The sequence below is a fragment of the Notechis scutatus genome, chromosome 3 (assembly GCF_049901735.1).
Source record: "Notechis scutatus isolate UNSWTSFEM ecotype Mainland chromosome 3, rNotScu1.2, whole genome shotgun sequence".
Classification (NCBI taxonomy): Eukaryota; Metazoa; Chordata; class Lepidosauria; order Squamata; family Elapidae; genus Notechis; species Notechis scutatus.
The window spans coordinates 108,349,256-108,364,527 of NC_142011.1; the positions used below are offsets into that span (position 1 = coordinate 108,349,256).

A 15,272-nucleotide genomic window follows, 5' to 3' on the forward strand; every position below is an offset into this window, starting at 1 on the left:
CAAAGGTCTTGTGTTTTGCACACAAATTAGGGATACTGCAAAGTTATTTTGTTCTCTTTTTATTAAGAAATCTTTGTCTTTTTTATGTCCATGACATTCATGCAATTAAGGAGGAGGAATCTGTTGTTAGGTAGCAGTTGTAGACTGGCAATCATGAATTGACTTGCTTCATCAGCCTCCCAGCATTTCCCAACCACTGAACTAGACAGAACATAATGTTATAAAAGTAATCCAAAAATTAATCCAAGCACAGACAAGGGCATACATAGATCATTGAATTTGTGATGCTTGAAGTGGTTATTTATCATTCAACATAGACCACAACTACTTCTTGATAAGTTAGAAAAAAGTGTGATAGCATCACCACTAGATGGATTTGTAGCTGACAAACCGTGCTCACAAGTAGTCCTTAATGGGTCTACATCTACCTGGAAGGAAGGAAGCAGTGTGGTACCTCAAGGTTCCATCTTAAGTCCTGTACTCTTCAATATTTTCATAAATGACTTAGAGGAGGGAATAGAAGGGGAACTCATCAAATTTGCAGATGATACTAAGCTGGCAGGAATAGCCAACACCCTAGATGATAGGCTCGAGATCTAGATGGATCTTGACAGATGTGAACACTGCGCCCTATCTAACAAAACTAAATTCAATGTAGAGAAAAATAAAGTCCTACACTTAGGCAAGAAAATACACATACAAATTAGGTGAAACCTGGCTTAATAGCAGTAACTATGAGAGGGATCTTGGAGTCTTAGTGGACAATCAGTTAAATATGAGCCAGCAGTATGTGATGGCAGCCAAAAAAACCAGTGCAAACCTAAATTGCATTAATAGAGGGATTGATTCAAGATCCCTAATACCATTCTATAAAAGCTTAGTAAGACCACACCAAGAGTACTGCATCCAGTTTTGGTCACCACACTATAAAAAAGATGTTGAGACTCTACAAAGAGTGCAGAGAAGAGCAATCAAGACGATTAGGGAACTATAGGTTAAAATATACAATGAATGTTTGCAGGAACTGGGCATGGCTAGTCTATTAAAGAGAAGGACCAGGGGTGACATGATAGCAATACTCCTATATTTGTGGGGATGCCGCTGCCACAGAGAAGAAGGGGTCAAGCTATTTTCCAAAGCATCCAAAGGCCAGACAAGAAACAATGGATGGAAACTGATCAAGGAGAGATTCTGATATAGCTGTGCTTTCTGAAATCTCTTATTGTATTCATTGAATGCCAAAAAACTTGGTCCCTAAGAAAAAATTAAGCTATTCCCATCCACATGCGCAAATTTGCTTATTAATTCACTTGTGCCTTTTCCTGTAATAAGGGTTTTGTGAAAGATCGAACAGTACAATTTTTGTGCACAGCTCTGGGAAAATGGACTACAATATCACCCTTCTGTGAAAGTTTATTTATTTATTTATTTTTATTTTATTTGGTTTGTCAATTGCTTACAAGATAATAGGTATAAGTAAAAACATAGTTATGAATACATGGATACATATAAGAAAAATAAAAGAAACAATAGGACAGGGACGGTAGGCACGTTGGTCAAAGTCAGTGCTCAGACATCAGTAAAGATTAGAAATGAATCTTGGTCAAACAAGGGTAATTGCAGCTCATATAGCTGCAACTCAATGAGTATTTAAGCATGATTTCTTTTAAGAAAAATCCATCAGTGTCTTTATAAAATTTATGTTTTTTTAATTTCAGTTATGCAGTGCCACCATTTGCAGAATCCTAAAAATGGGGAGATGGCCTGCTCTCACCCATTTGCAGAGTTTGCTTACCAATCCACCTGTCAGTTTGCATGTCAACCTGGCTTTCTCTTGACTGGAGCAAACACAACCTTCTGTTTGGCAACCAGGCATTGGAGTTCTCCATTACCAGCATGCCAGGGTAATGTTCCTTCTCCTCACCTTAATTTTTGTTGCTGTTTTCTGCAATGAAATGTAGTGTCTTTCTAACATTAGTCAGTTCTTTCAACTTTGGACAATTTAAACTTAGCCATAATATTGTAATCTGGAATAGTTGCTTCTACTTTCTAAGCACTGCTTTCATTCTTGGACTTTCTTTTGGAATGATTGGGCTGGCTGTTATAATTCTTTCTTTCACCAACAATCTCTCTCATTCTAGCTATTGAATGCCCAAACCTGGATATTCCTAAGAATGGAGAATTAAACTGTTCTCATCCACATGGACGTTTTGCTTATAATTCCAGTTGTGCATTCTCCTGTGATATAGGCTTTGTACGCATTGGGACAAGTCAACTTCAGTGCACAGATTTGGGAAAGTGGAGTGCAGCCACACCTAGTTGTGAAGGTAAATAAAGAATACAAACTTGGCAGTTAGATAGAGAATCCAGTGCTGTTTATATGGTATGTAGAACAAGAAACAGACTAAACTAGAAACAAACAATTATTTTATTTAGTATATACTTTTATTAGTGGAGGAAGGAGATGGAAAAGGGACGTTTGTGACTTCAGACTTGTCTGATGTCTGCCCTTCCAGGTAAACCAGACAGGAAACACAACTAGATAAACAAATTATATTTTATCATAAGGCATTATTACATTAACAGAATTTTGAAAGTCTGAAGGTACAAACGTCTCTCTTCTACTTTTAACTATTTGATCTATAAAGATGGGTCCTCTCTTCATTTCCTTCTCTGACCACTGGAGGCCCTTTTTCCGCAAGATCATTCATAATTACATTACACCTCTCATGTAAACCCAATAAGAAAAAAATACCCAGGTCATTGTATGGACTTGACATTTCTATGTTCCCTTTTGAGTTTTAAAACATCAGCTAGTTTATTTTGTATACACAGTGAGACATCCTTTTCCAAGTTGTTCTCTTTGCTCCAGGGGGCCGAGAGGGGGGGAAGAGACAACCCCCCCCCCCCCCCCCCCCCCCCCCCCCCCCGCCCCCCCCCGGGGCCCCCCCCCCCTGACTCCTCCTCCCGCTGTCATCATCACTTCTTCTTTGGGTTAAACAAACCTTTCAGGAGACGCTTCCCAAAATTTTTGAAATTACCAGTAGACTCGCTTTCCCCCCCCCCCCCTCCCACGCTTTCCCAGTAAGTCCCCAACAAAATATGCTCGACACTCAGACAGTTTTTGTACGGAGACTCCTTTTCAAGTGTTCTTTTTTGTCATTTGTAAATCCACTTTCACTACCATCTCTATCTTGTTAGGTAAAATTTGTTCCATATCTGTGATTCAATAACATCTTTTGGACAGAGTCTGTCCATGGAGACAGACATAATGACAGACACTGTGGACATTGTGTCAATGTTCCCAATCTCTAAAAAAGATCTATTTATCCCAAGAAGCTGTTTGTTCTTTATAATTAATTTCAAAATATTATTATAAAAGTTTCGATACTCCAAACTTACCTGACCCTTAGTCTGTTTATAACTTTGTAAGATCAAACTTTATTTATAGTTTTGGGATGTTTATTTTAAATTCTTTAAATTCTTAAGATTATGATTAATATTTTCTTTAATTCAGAATTGAAGGCGAACTTATTGGGTGTTTTTCTGAAGGTCTCTAAAAGTTTTCTAGATTGTCCTTCAAACATATATTCATCCTGACTGTTCATCCTGACTGTGGCAAGGAATAAGTAGAAAGGTGATCACTTATCTAATGTTAGTTTGCTAATTCCTTCCTAAGGGAAGGGGAGCTGCCTGAAGCTCTGAAGGAGCCTATGAAGTGCTCTCTTCTGAAAAGGCCACATTATTTCCTGTGATCCTAGAAAGCCCTCCTTCTTGGAAAAGGTTGTTGAGACAATGGTGATGGATTAAGTACATAACACTCTGAAAGAAGCAGATTATCTGTATTCTTTTCAATCAGGGTTCAGGCTCAGATAGGAGACAAAGAAGACTTCTAAATGGCCTTGTTGGAGTTAGTGTTCCTCTTCTGGTCTTTTAGGGCTCTTTATGGCTTTTCATTTGATCTGCCATGATGATACCCAATTATATATTGCTACCCCAGACGATAGGAGAGACACTGATGCTTTATCCTGGTGTCTAGAGACTGCAAAGGTTTGGATGGGAGTAAATGGGCTAACGTTGAATGGAAGCAAGACCGAGTTGCTGTTTGTACATTGGCTTCTCCACAATTCCAGTGGTGCCTCTGGATGGGCAGGTGCCACCTCTATGAAACAATAGATTCTCTGTTTGTGGATTCTTCTGGACTTATGGGCAGATGCATGAGGGGGAAATGTAAACTCTGTCTAGAGGGATTTTGCCTAGCTACAACTGGAGTATCACCCAAAACCTTACAGGAGGACTTAGGTGTAGTAAATTATGCTCTCACCACCACCCATACAGACTACTTCAGTGTGCTTTACTTGGGGCTGTCTTTAAAGACCACCTATAAATTATGTCTGATCCTGAATGCAGCAGCCCACTTGTTAATAGTCTCCAAATGCTGGGAACATTTAACTCTCATACTACAGGCCTTGCTGTTATTACTGATTCAGTTTGAAGTATAACTGAATTGCTGGTTTTAATCTATTAAGCTTTTAAAGACTTGGCACCAGTTTCTTTCAATGAATAATATACTTCAAAGTTTATTTCAACCAGAGTAGTCAGCCTAGCCCATCTTCATTATGTTTACTAAATCATATTTGCTCTTGTATACTAAGAGATCAAACTTATTATATTTCCATGCTAGAAGCATTCATGTATAGACAATGAAACCCATGAAGTTTATGAGCCAATTTTCTTTCCCATTTTCACTGAATGCTTTGGGAGGAAAGGAGGAGGTCCCATTTCAACAACATTCCATCTCTTATAGTGTGCATATCTTAGTGGCTTTAACAGCTAGTGTTGTCCTGTGATTGAATGAATTGCCATCTATCCAGGTGGGAGATGGAATAATTCATTTAATGGAAGACAAAAAAAAAAAGATGATAGAGTTGACCACCTGACTGAGAAGCATTAGAAAGCTTTGCGAGCCTTCAAGCACTGTATGGGGTTTATTTTCAGAAGAGGTGATAAAACTTTAATAATTAGTCTAAATTTGTCCTTCCACTCAACTTGCAAATTAATAAAAATAGTTAAAATACAGTAAGCCTGCAATGCTGTATCTTCAAAAGAAAACTGACTCTATAAAAGTGTGATTCTGAAAACACTTATTGTTGATAAAAGACAGGAGCAGAAAGTAGCATAACTGCCTTTTTACAGTATGGAACTGATTGATTACCTGTGAAAACATAATTGAACAATATGCATTATTTGATTCATCCAAGATGATATAGTTTATTTTAATTTGTACTTGTACCTGTTTTAGCTGTCCAATGCCCACCACTGAAAACCCCAGAAAATGGCAAAGAAAATTGCTCTAATCCTTATGGACATTTTGCATATTACTCCAGCTGCACCTTCTCCTGCAACTCTGGGTTTCAGTTAGCTGGGTCAGAGAAGCTGAATTGCACAGATCAGGGAAACTGGACTGGACAGACACCCATCTGTGAAGGTAAGTTTTAGGAAACAGTGTGGGTTGGAGGCTCGAAATTCTCTATCTCTATCATGGTGGCTTATCTCCAAATCAGGGGTGGGATTCAAATTTTTTAACAACCTGTGGGTGTGGCTAAGTTGGTGGGCATGGCTTGGAGGTCATGTTATTGGCTGGGCGTGGCCAACTCAATATCACTCACATCGAGGCACGCATCTCCTCACCTGGCCTCTCATGACTGTGGGGATGCTGCAACAGTCGTAAGTGTGAAAAATGGTCATAAGTCACTTTTTTCGTGCCATTGTAACTTTGAATGGTTACTCCATATAAGCAAAGTACCAGCAAAGGAGGGGGGAAAAACTCCAGAGATGTTCCTGAGACAGGAAGTCTAGTCCTGCCAAGAATGTAATAAGGATTAACAGAGAGGCAGTTTCTGTAAGCAACATCAAAATGTTTCCTTCCTGCCTTCCTTAAAGGATTAGGCCAGTAATTTCTTCTAACAACTGGTTCTCTGAACTGCTTTGAATGTTAACAACCGGTTCTAGCAAATAGGTGCGAACCTGTAGAATCCCACCCCTGCTCCAAATCAAATGTAGCTTTATTTTTAGAGCTGGTAAAGTCATATAATTTTTTGAGGATTTCAAAAAAAATGAAATAAATATTTAATTTTCAGCAAGTCAATTTTCCTGATTTCTATAATGCCTCTGGTCTTATTTTTGTAGGCATTATATGACAGATATAAAGATACATTACATAGCTTACTCTTTCAGCACACTGCCTGTTTGAATAAGCTTCTTGGTTTATAATTCCAAACAAGTAGCACAGAGGTGGTATTCAGCAGGTTCTGACCAGTTCTGGAGAACTGGTAGTGGAAATTTTGAGTAGTTTGGAGAACCGGCAAATACCACCTCTGACTGGAGATTTTACAGTATCCTTCCCCCGCCACGCCCATCAAGCCACGCCCACAGAACCGGTAGTAAAAAAAAATTGAATCCCACTATTGAAGTAGCAGAAATAACAAATTTGATAGCATTCCACATCTTAGCAACAAAAACGCTTTCTGTATGTTTGGTTTATTACAAGCATATACTGTATAACAGTATATACAGACATGATGGCTCAGGAGCTAAGATGCTGAGCTTTCGACCAAAAGGTCAGCAGTTCAGCGGTTCGAATCCCTAGTGCCCCATAATGGGGTGAGCTTACTTGTCCCAGATTCTGCCAACCTAGCAGTTTGAAAGCACATAAAAAATGCAAGTAGAAAAATAGAGACCACCTTTACCTTTATACAAAAGCATTTTTATTTTATTTTATTGGACTTAGAATCTACCCACCTCCCAGTGACTCTGCGCTCCTGACATAATAAAATAATCAAAATTAAAATACAATCTGAAGTAATATACCAAAGCACATATGCCAATGCTCTATGCAGAACACAACATTTATTTTTCATTGATGTTCTCCCCCCCACTTTTCCCCCCTCTCTCTCATAAAGGAACAATCCTGGTGAATAAGCTACAGATATACTAATTGAGCCTTAAGCATTTAGCACCAAAGAAGCAGTGCTCTTCTAAAATCAAATTAAATAATACATTCCAGTGATAAATGATAGGTAGAATATGAACATTCTGCAGAAATGATGCAAATAATTCAAAAAGCTTAAAATAAACGAGCAATTTTCATACAAGCTTAGTGTTATTTTTTTTGGCCTAGCGTCTAATATTCCCAGATGTTTCTAGTTTGTGAATTTATTATGCAGTAGCTCATCAGTCACTAACAACCTTCTCTTTCATTTGCTGTTCCTATTATTAATTGCTTAATATTTTCTTCCTCCTGCTTCTTTCTGCAACATTTGTAGATCTTTCTCCTAAAGGTTTCAATTTGTTTTTCGCCAGCAATCAAGTGCCCTGAATTGCAGGCTCCAAAGAACGGACAGTTCAAATGCTCTCAATCTTATGGAAACTTCACATATAACTCCAGCTGCGTCTTCTCCTGTGAGAGGGGTTTTAAAAGAATTGGATCCCAAAGGCTGAACTGTACGGCCACAGGAGAGTGGGAAGGATTTGCACTGTCTTGTGAAGGTCAGAGAACTTATCACATTGAGTGCTATATAATGCTTGAAATGCAGGAGGGAAACATCTGCAAGCAAATAACTAAGCTCAGAGAGCACAAAGAATTCCACAGTTCAACATACATTCTCTTCAATTGGAAAAATTGTTTAATAAATGAATGTACATGAACAAAATATATTAGGATGATTTCCTATTTCACTTTCTGTGATTTATGGGAGACGTTCTGCTCCTTGGTTTCATGCCACATGGCTGTAACTGTGAAGGCAAAAAACAGGAGTCTGGTAGCACTTTTTCCAATTACAAATATGATTAACAGCCACATGATTTTGTGAGCTCCAGCTCACTTTAGCAGAAGCACAAAGTGGCCAGACAGATGTAGGATTTAAACTGGGCTAAGTCTGGGGTGGGTGAAAGGAAGACAGATTAGATGTAAAACAGATTACAGGCAACTTATCATCGTTGTACTGTGTTAAAAACCTAATATGTTAACAACCCATTCTGAAAATGGCTGAAACTTTTTGGTATCTGTGAGTACAACACTTTCTCGCTCAATGGTTCTATAGAATAGCAGACCTCAAAATGACTATTTTAGAAAAGCTTTGCTTAGTTTAAATCCTATATCAGTGGGCATCTGATAAAATGAGCTGTAGTCCATGAGAAAAGTGCTATCAGACTCCTGATTTTTTTGCCACCATAGACCAATGTGGTTCTCCTCCTATATTAATTGTGGAGGAGAATCTAACACTTTTCAACTTCACCTTGCAGTGTAAGACCATCTGCAAAAGCCCTCCTTCAATAACGTGCCCGTCTTAGGTAGGGTAGACAACACTGAAGAAGTATTGAGAGGTTTCTTTTTCCCCCTGCAATAACATCCCAACTATCAAATGCCCTTTCCAAAAAGCTTGCCTAATTACATGTAAATTTGATCAACTGGACATTAACATGGTAGGGATACTTTAGGCTCTGTGGCTGCAGGTGGTCCCTGGATGCAATTTGAAGGGATTGGTGGCATTGTTTCCTGAAATACACATCCACCCATCCATTTGTTCATCCCAAATCTGCCAGCAGTCAGGGTCATAGGATGATCTTGGAATCCGGCAAGAGGGAGAATTATTCTCTCTTTCAATAATAGAATCCAAGGTCTGTACACCAAGTGTGTGACGTTTCTTCACAATGTGACCATTTGAGCAGCCTTTGTCCAGCTCTAAATGACCCTGTGATGTACTTTTATTAATTTTAATTCCTGTCTGTCTCCACAGCCATAAAGTGTCCCCCCCTTAAAGAGATGGAAAACATGAAAAAGAACTGCTCCCATCCCTGGGGCCACTTCAGTTACAACTCCACATGTCACTTCTACTGCACTGAGGGCTTCCTTCTCAATGGAACGAGTAAGATGCAATGCCAGCCTGATGGCCAGTGGTCTACTGAGATGCCTGTTTGTCAAGGTACCATGATCTTTTTCTATGCAAATTGCAATCATCATCTGTATCCATTTAAGCCAACACTGGGTCAGCGGTTGCTGCCATTTCCTCAATGATTTTGTTTTGGTATCCACTGAATTATTTTTTTTAAGGATCATAGTACAGTAGTCCAATATATATTCTTTTAAAAAAAATCTTAGTAAAATAATTTCGAAAAACAGTTGCAAAACAGTTCTGTAGTGAGGAGGGTAGGACTTTTGCCAAAGATGTGTGTATTGGTGCTGCTCTCTGCTGGCTTACTCTTATATTTTTTTCAGAGAAAAAGTAATTTATATTTACTTTCTTTACAGTCTCTATGCTTTACAGCTATTGTTATTATGTCCTATCTTAGAAATATAATGAAGCACCAAGACAACATTTCAAAATGGAAATCTTTAATTTATAAGAACTTAACATGTTTCTTTTGACATAGCGATCACAAAGAATAACTTAGAAAGCGCTTACTAATTAATATGTTTAAAAGCATTATTTTGCTGTAATATTTATTTCTCCAAAATGACTCATAATGATAAGAAATGCTGAAGATTTGTAAAAGGTCATATTCTCCCCACTTATCCACCCCCGTTTTCTTCAAAAGTTTATTTTGGCACATTTCCTCATCATGTTATTTCCAAATATAGAAAGTACGTGAGAGATTGTTCAGAGTCTCAGGTCAAGGGTATTTAGTTCTGATGTAAATGGATGGAGATCTGTAGAGCTACAGAGTTAATATTAAGATTTTGGAGTCTTACAAGAGAAGAATGTACTTCTTAGTCGACTTATTTCATTTCCAATATATTGAATTTCAGAAAACGCTGCCATTTACCTAAAGCAAGTTTTGCTTTATACTGGTGGAGTCACAGCATCCCTTGTTCTTTTTATCATCTTTGGGGGCCTGATAGCTCTAGCAATTAAGCGTCTCAGCAAAAGAGGTAAGGAGTTTCACACCGTCCAATTGGGGAATCCCACAGTTACCTGTGTTCTCATCCTCATTAGGGTTCACATTTTTAGCAGATATAATAGTTAAAACTGAATACAGCTTCCCATTCCCTCCAATTTAAATGCCTTTCCAAAGTACATTTTTATCCAAAACAGGTAGTCCTCAATTTACAGCCATTCATTTAGTGGCCATTTGAAGTTACAACTGCACTGAAACAGTGTTGCAGCATTCCTATGGTCACGTGATTAAAATTCGGAACTGACTCATACTTATGACAGCTGCAATGTCCTGGGGTCATGTAATCACCGTTTAGACCTTATGATAAGCAAAGTCAATAAGGAAGCTATTTAACGGCTGTGTTACTAAATCAGTAACTGCAGTGATTCGCTTAACAATGGTGGCAAGAAAAATTATAAACTGGTACAAAACTCACTTAACAACTATCTCACTTAGCAACCAAAATTTTGGGCTCAGTTGTAGTCGTAAGTCGAGGACAATCTGTAGTTCAAAACCACATAATTTTAACTTCACAAAAACAGCATTGCACTGACCATAAAAATAAATAAATCCAGCATTGACATTAGAATAACACTTTTAATGAACCAAAACAATGTATTCGAATGGTCAGCCAGAATTCTTCAGAATTTGGGTTTCCTGTAAACAAGCAGCATAAAGTTGCTTAGAGAGCTGTGGTGGCACAGTGGTTTGAATGGAGTATGGCACACTAACTCTGTCCACTGCTAGGAGTTCGATCCTGACCAGCTCAAAGTTTACTCAGACATTCATCCTTCCAAGGTCAGTATAATGAAGAGCCAGATTGTTGGGGGAATATGCTGTAAACCACTCAGAGAGGACTATAAACCATAACGGAGTGGTATATGAATCTAAGTGCTATTGCGATTAAATGACTCTCTAGTCAATGGGAATGGCTAAATTTAAACCAAATGTGATGACTCTACCATGTTCAGTTTATTGATATGGGTCAATCTGACAGTCTGTCTTATTCCTTCCTAACATAGATTGGCTTTTTAGGAGAGCAGCAATTGTCACAATTAATCAAATCTTCTGAAAAATTATGTGTTACCCAGCAGAGAGGAATAATAAGGCTTATTAGAGGAATAACAAAGAAAAGTTCCCTGATATAAACACATTAATGTATTTTGTATTCTGACTCTTGCGTCAGAATCACTGCTGCTATTTTTACTAATGCTTACATTAATAATTTAATTGTAATATTGTAATCCGTTGGAATAAACTATCTTTTTGTCTTTTTACAACCATCCAATGGGAACTATGACTCCATCAGAAGAGAAAAAGAAGCTGTTAAGTCATACCAGGTACTGACTGCAATATGAAATTACATCAAATTTCCTACATGAAGCTGTAGAACAACGCAAATTTCCATAAAGATTCAAAGTCTAATTCACTTATCATTGCATAAGATTTTATAGATTTATCCTACTTTGTTAAACATATGAAATACTAAGTTAGTAAAATTGCATGCCTGCAAAATGAAGGATAGGAGATAGAGGGGGACTTCCCCTCCCAAAAAACATGTAAAGATGAACAAATATATATGAAAAGCAGATATTTCATTTGTGAATTGAACAATTTAAGGTAGTCAGACACATAGCATAAATCTATATCGAAATATGTACCTTATTTAAAATAGAACTTTTATTCTTATTATAAATAGAACTTGCTGTGTACTCTATTTGCTTAGGACCGAAAGGCTTCTTCCAACACTTTGCAAATTGGCTTTTTATTTATGTATCATCACAGTAAAGAAAAGGGATTTGGAAATATCCTGGAGCAATTGGGGGGGGTATCTGTGGGAATAGATGAGTGACAAGTGGATAAGGAGATATCTTGCTGTGTGATGGGTATCTTATGTGTAAAAGGTGTCCTCAACCTTTTTGATTCTGTGGACTGGCAGCAGCTTTGGTGGCAGGGGGAATGGTTTTGTGTGTGCAACCTAAATCCTGTGCATGTGCAAATGAAGCTTTGCAAGCTCACTCGTGGCTTCAACAGTCCAGTTCCCAATGGGTCACGGCCTGGTAATGGGCCACAACCCAGGGTTGGGGACCTCTACTCTAGATGACTACCTCACTGCCCAAATTAATGCATAACATCTATTCACAAGCTAAGCCAATAGTCAATGCTCTGGATGATCTTATTTGTAGGAGTTGCACTTGTCAACTACTAACTTTTCAGTGGATTTTGATTAAGCAAATGTTACACGATATGAATGCGTTAGTTTTTAAGGTGTCAGAAAATTTGTTCTTGTTTTTGTCTAAAATGTTGTTCCTGGAAGCTCAGTACAAAAGATGTTGCACTACTGAGAATAGCAGCAAATTACAGGATGGTTGTTTTTTCCTCACTCCATATTTCAAAAAGCAATTTCAAGCACTAGGATCATTACATATTAAATTAATTCTGAGATTTTCAGAACCCTAATTGGTAAAGTGTGCCTTGAGGCATTCAGCTCTATTTTCCTAAGTGACATGAATTGTACAATGATAACTATTTATCTGTTGCCTTTTAGTGAGTTGGGGGTACCTGGTACATATTCCAATTCGGCATTTGACTCAGTCTCCTAAGGTGAGATCAAAGATGCTTTATTTTGTCATGTTGATTTCCAAGGCCTTTACTGTCCTTCTCCATTCTCCATCAGAACCTTTCACAATTATCTGTAACACAATTGGCCTTTGGATGGGGAGCAGAAGGAGTGGGTTCAAGGCTGACTCCTGTCCCATCCTTCCCCTGGCAACTAGCTATTTGGCTATGAGCCTGATCCTGTGCAAAATAGTTCACAGGTGTGAACTTGCAAACAATGAGGTAAGGAAGTTGAGCCACAGTCAAAATGTCTAAGCCAGATAGTAGATGAGAAGCTATGAGGTAAACTGCTCTGAATCACCTATAAGAGTTCATAAGCATGAACGAAGTTGGTGCAAATATGAGATATGTTAGCCTGAAATCAAAGCCAAAAATCCAAGAGAAGGAAGGCGCTGGTCAAGGAAAACAGGTTTGTTATTACAAAGTTTGAATCTGTTCCTTAATCAAGTGTCAACCGCCTCGACACTTCCTTTAGCCTAATGTCTTACCCTTTCTAAAAGCTGCAAGATTGTTGGATTATTCTATGACATGATACTTGCTCAAGGTCTGTGAATGACTCTTGACTATCAAAACTCTTAGTTGTGCAAGTTTCTATTCAACAGCATCAACCTCTATTGACTGAGAGCTTTCCCACAATAGCAATCCACTGGCTTTATGTCTTTCCCATTGCATCTGAAAAATCCATAACCTACTTGGAATCACCATGACACTCTCCGTGGATCAGCTGCTTCAAAGATCAATGTTAGCTTTTAAAATGGGCTTTAACTATTTATTTATTTTACTTTATTTCCATAGCTCCCTATCTCAGCAAATGATATTTTGCACTGTTTCCATTGCCAATTATCTTGAATGCCCATTTCACTGTCCAATATATGGAAACATATTACATGAATGAAATAATAATATAAATTATTGCATGGAAAAACAAATTACTGATTTAATTTATCACAATATATACCTTAGACTAGGCATATATTTTATACAAAGAAAATGCATCCATATCCATAAACAAATATATCTCGACAGCCTGACAATTTCTGTTTATGGAGATTCTCAGTCATCTAGGTCATTGTTGTCCCAAAGGTGCTCGAAGCCTTCAGGGCATGAGACCAAGTGGTTTCAACAACTCTCAGATAACAGATAATCAGAGTTGGAAGGGTTCTTGTAGGTCATCTAGTCTTGTAGGTCATCTAGCCCAAGTGGGAGACCCTACTCTCAGAGACAGTGCTAATGACCAGATGACTGCAAAAAATATAAATCCGTCTCTTCTCCACCATTCAGTCAGAACTGAAGAAGCTTCTTGGATGAGAAGTGAAACGTCTTCAAGAAAAAACAAAGAAAGTCCAGTTGCCTTTTGAAAAAGCACCTTTGAATCTGATAACTTCTGTGTTCCCAAATATGTTTCCTTAAACAATTATTTCAACATTAAATCCAGCAATTTAAGTATTTCTTCTACTCCTACAAAATTAGTTTTAATTATAACATATTCTATTTACCTGAACTGGTGCTGCCCAATGGGTTGGATTTCACTTTCCATAAATCTCAGCCAGCATACCGCAACCTTTAATTCCAGAAAGCATGAATGTAAATTGAAATTCAACCTACCTAGAATGTGCCACATTAGGGAAGCCTGATCATTTGAGTCCATGTCAGATGTAATTGCTTTCTTAACATCACTTGTTTGCTTATTTTTTCATATTAATAAACAAGTTATTTTTTTCTTTATATCCCACAGAACTCATCTGGAACATGCTATGAAGAAAAACGCTGATGCAATGGAATACACCTCAGTTCAGTTCTGTTAATATTAGGATTTGGGCTCACTGAAAGTCAGAGAAAATAAATTAATATTTGAAACATGTAGCTTTAAAAGATATCTTGCATGGAGCAGATAACAGATAATCAGAGTTGGAAGGGACCTTGTAGGTCATCTAGTCCAACCCCCCCGCCCAAGTGGGAGACCCTACACCATTTCTGACAAATGGCAGTCCAATCTCTTCTTGAAAGTCTCAAGTGATGGCGCTCCCACAACTTCCGACGGCTAAGCTGTTCCATTGGTTCATTGTTCTCACTGTCAGAAAGTTTATCCTTATTTCCAGGTTAAATCTTTCCTTCCATTCACCATCCAGCTACAGCACTTAAAGGATCTCAAAATTTCCCAAAATTCATTGTCATTTATCTTCTGGCAAGATGTCCTGAAATGACCTATGTTCTTCCCATGTTATTGGACTTTTAACTACTCAAAACATTGCTAACCATTATTGCTAAAACATGCTGTAGATATGCCAATAAGTCTTTTGGTGAAATTGTGGCTGATTTTCCAAGATGTACTAATTTTAATATTGACTTTAAAAAACAAACAGAAATGTAGATTTAAAAATTGTTTCTACCTGTTTTCTTGTATCAAGATACAGATGTAAAGACTTAATAAATCTTGCTTCTTTCAAAGCTTGCTTTTCATAATACAAAAATATATATAAAAAATACATAGAAGACATCTGTGCTCCATATTTTTGAAAGACAATATCCAGCTTTTGCAGTCACCCTTGTGGCTTTTGAGACTTTACTAGAAATTGTTCACATACTGGAATTTAAATAATGGCTAGAATCTTGTTTTCAAAGGCAAATGAAAGAGGACAACTTTAGGGAAATGTAAGCTGCAATCAATGACACATTCTGCACATGTAGCAAATACATGAAAAGTCAAAAGTGTTGAT

General features: G+C 37.8%; 1 protein-coding gene across 5 annotated transcripts in view; it reads left to right on the plus strand.

The window, feature by feature from the left end:
- Positions 1 to 15,052, plus strand: part of LOC113424974 (P-selectin-like) — a 44,054-nt gene extending 29,002 nt beyond the window's left edge. For 2 of the 5 annotated variants that reach the window (XM_087960918.1, XM_087960919.1), the window contains exons 12-19: positions 2,142 to 2,327; positions 5,303 to 5,488; positions 7,363 to 7,548; positions 8,799 to 8,984; positions 9,809 to 9,931; positions 11,246 to 11,276; positions 12,485 to 12,540; positions 14,291 to 15,052. In XM_087960918.1, coding sequence (XP_087817044.1) covers positions 2,142 to 2,327; positions 5,303 to 5,488; positions 7,363 to 7,548; positions 8,799 to 8,984; positions 9,809 to 9,931; positions 11,246 to 11,276; positions 12,485 to 12,539 — 953 coding nt within the window. In that variant the 3' untranslated portion in view covers position 12,540; positions 14,291 to 15,052. Of the gene's footprint in view, positions 1 to 1,718; positions 1,905 to 2,141; positions 2,328 to 5,302; positions 5,489 to 7,362; positions 7,549 to 8,798; positions 8,985 to 9,808; positions 9,932 to 11,245; positions 11,277 to 12,484; positions 12,541 to 14,290 lie in introns of all 5 variants that reach the window. The other 3 variants (XM_087960920.1, XM_087960921.1, XM_087960917.1) reach the window with 2 other exon arrangements.
- The last annotated feature ends 220 nt before the right edge of the window (positions 15,053 to 15,272 follow it).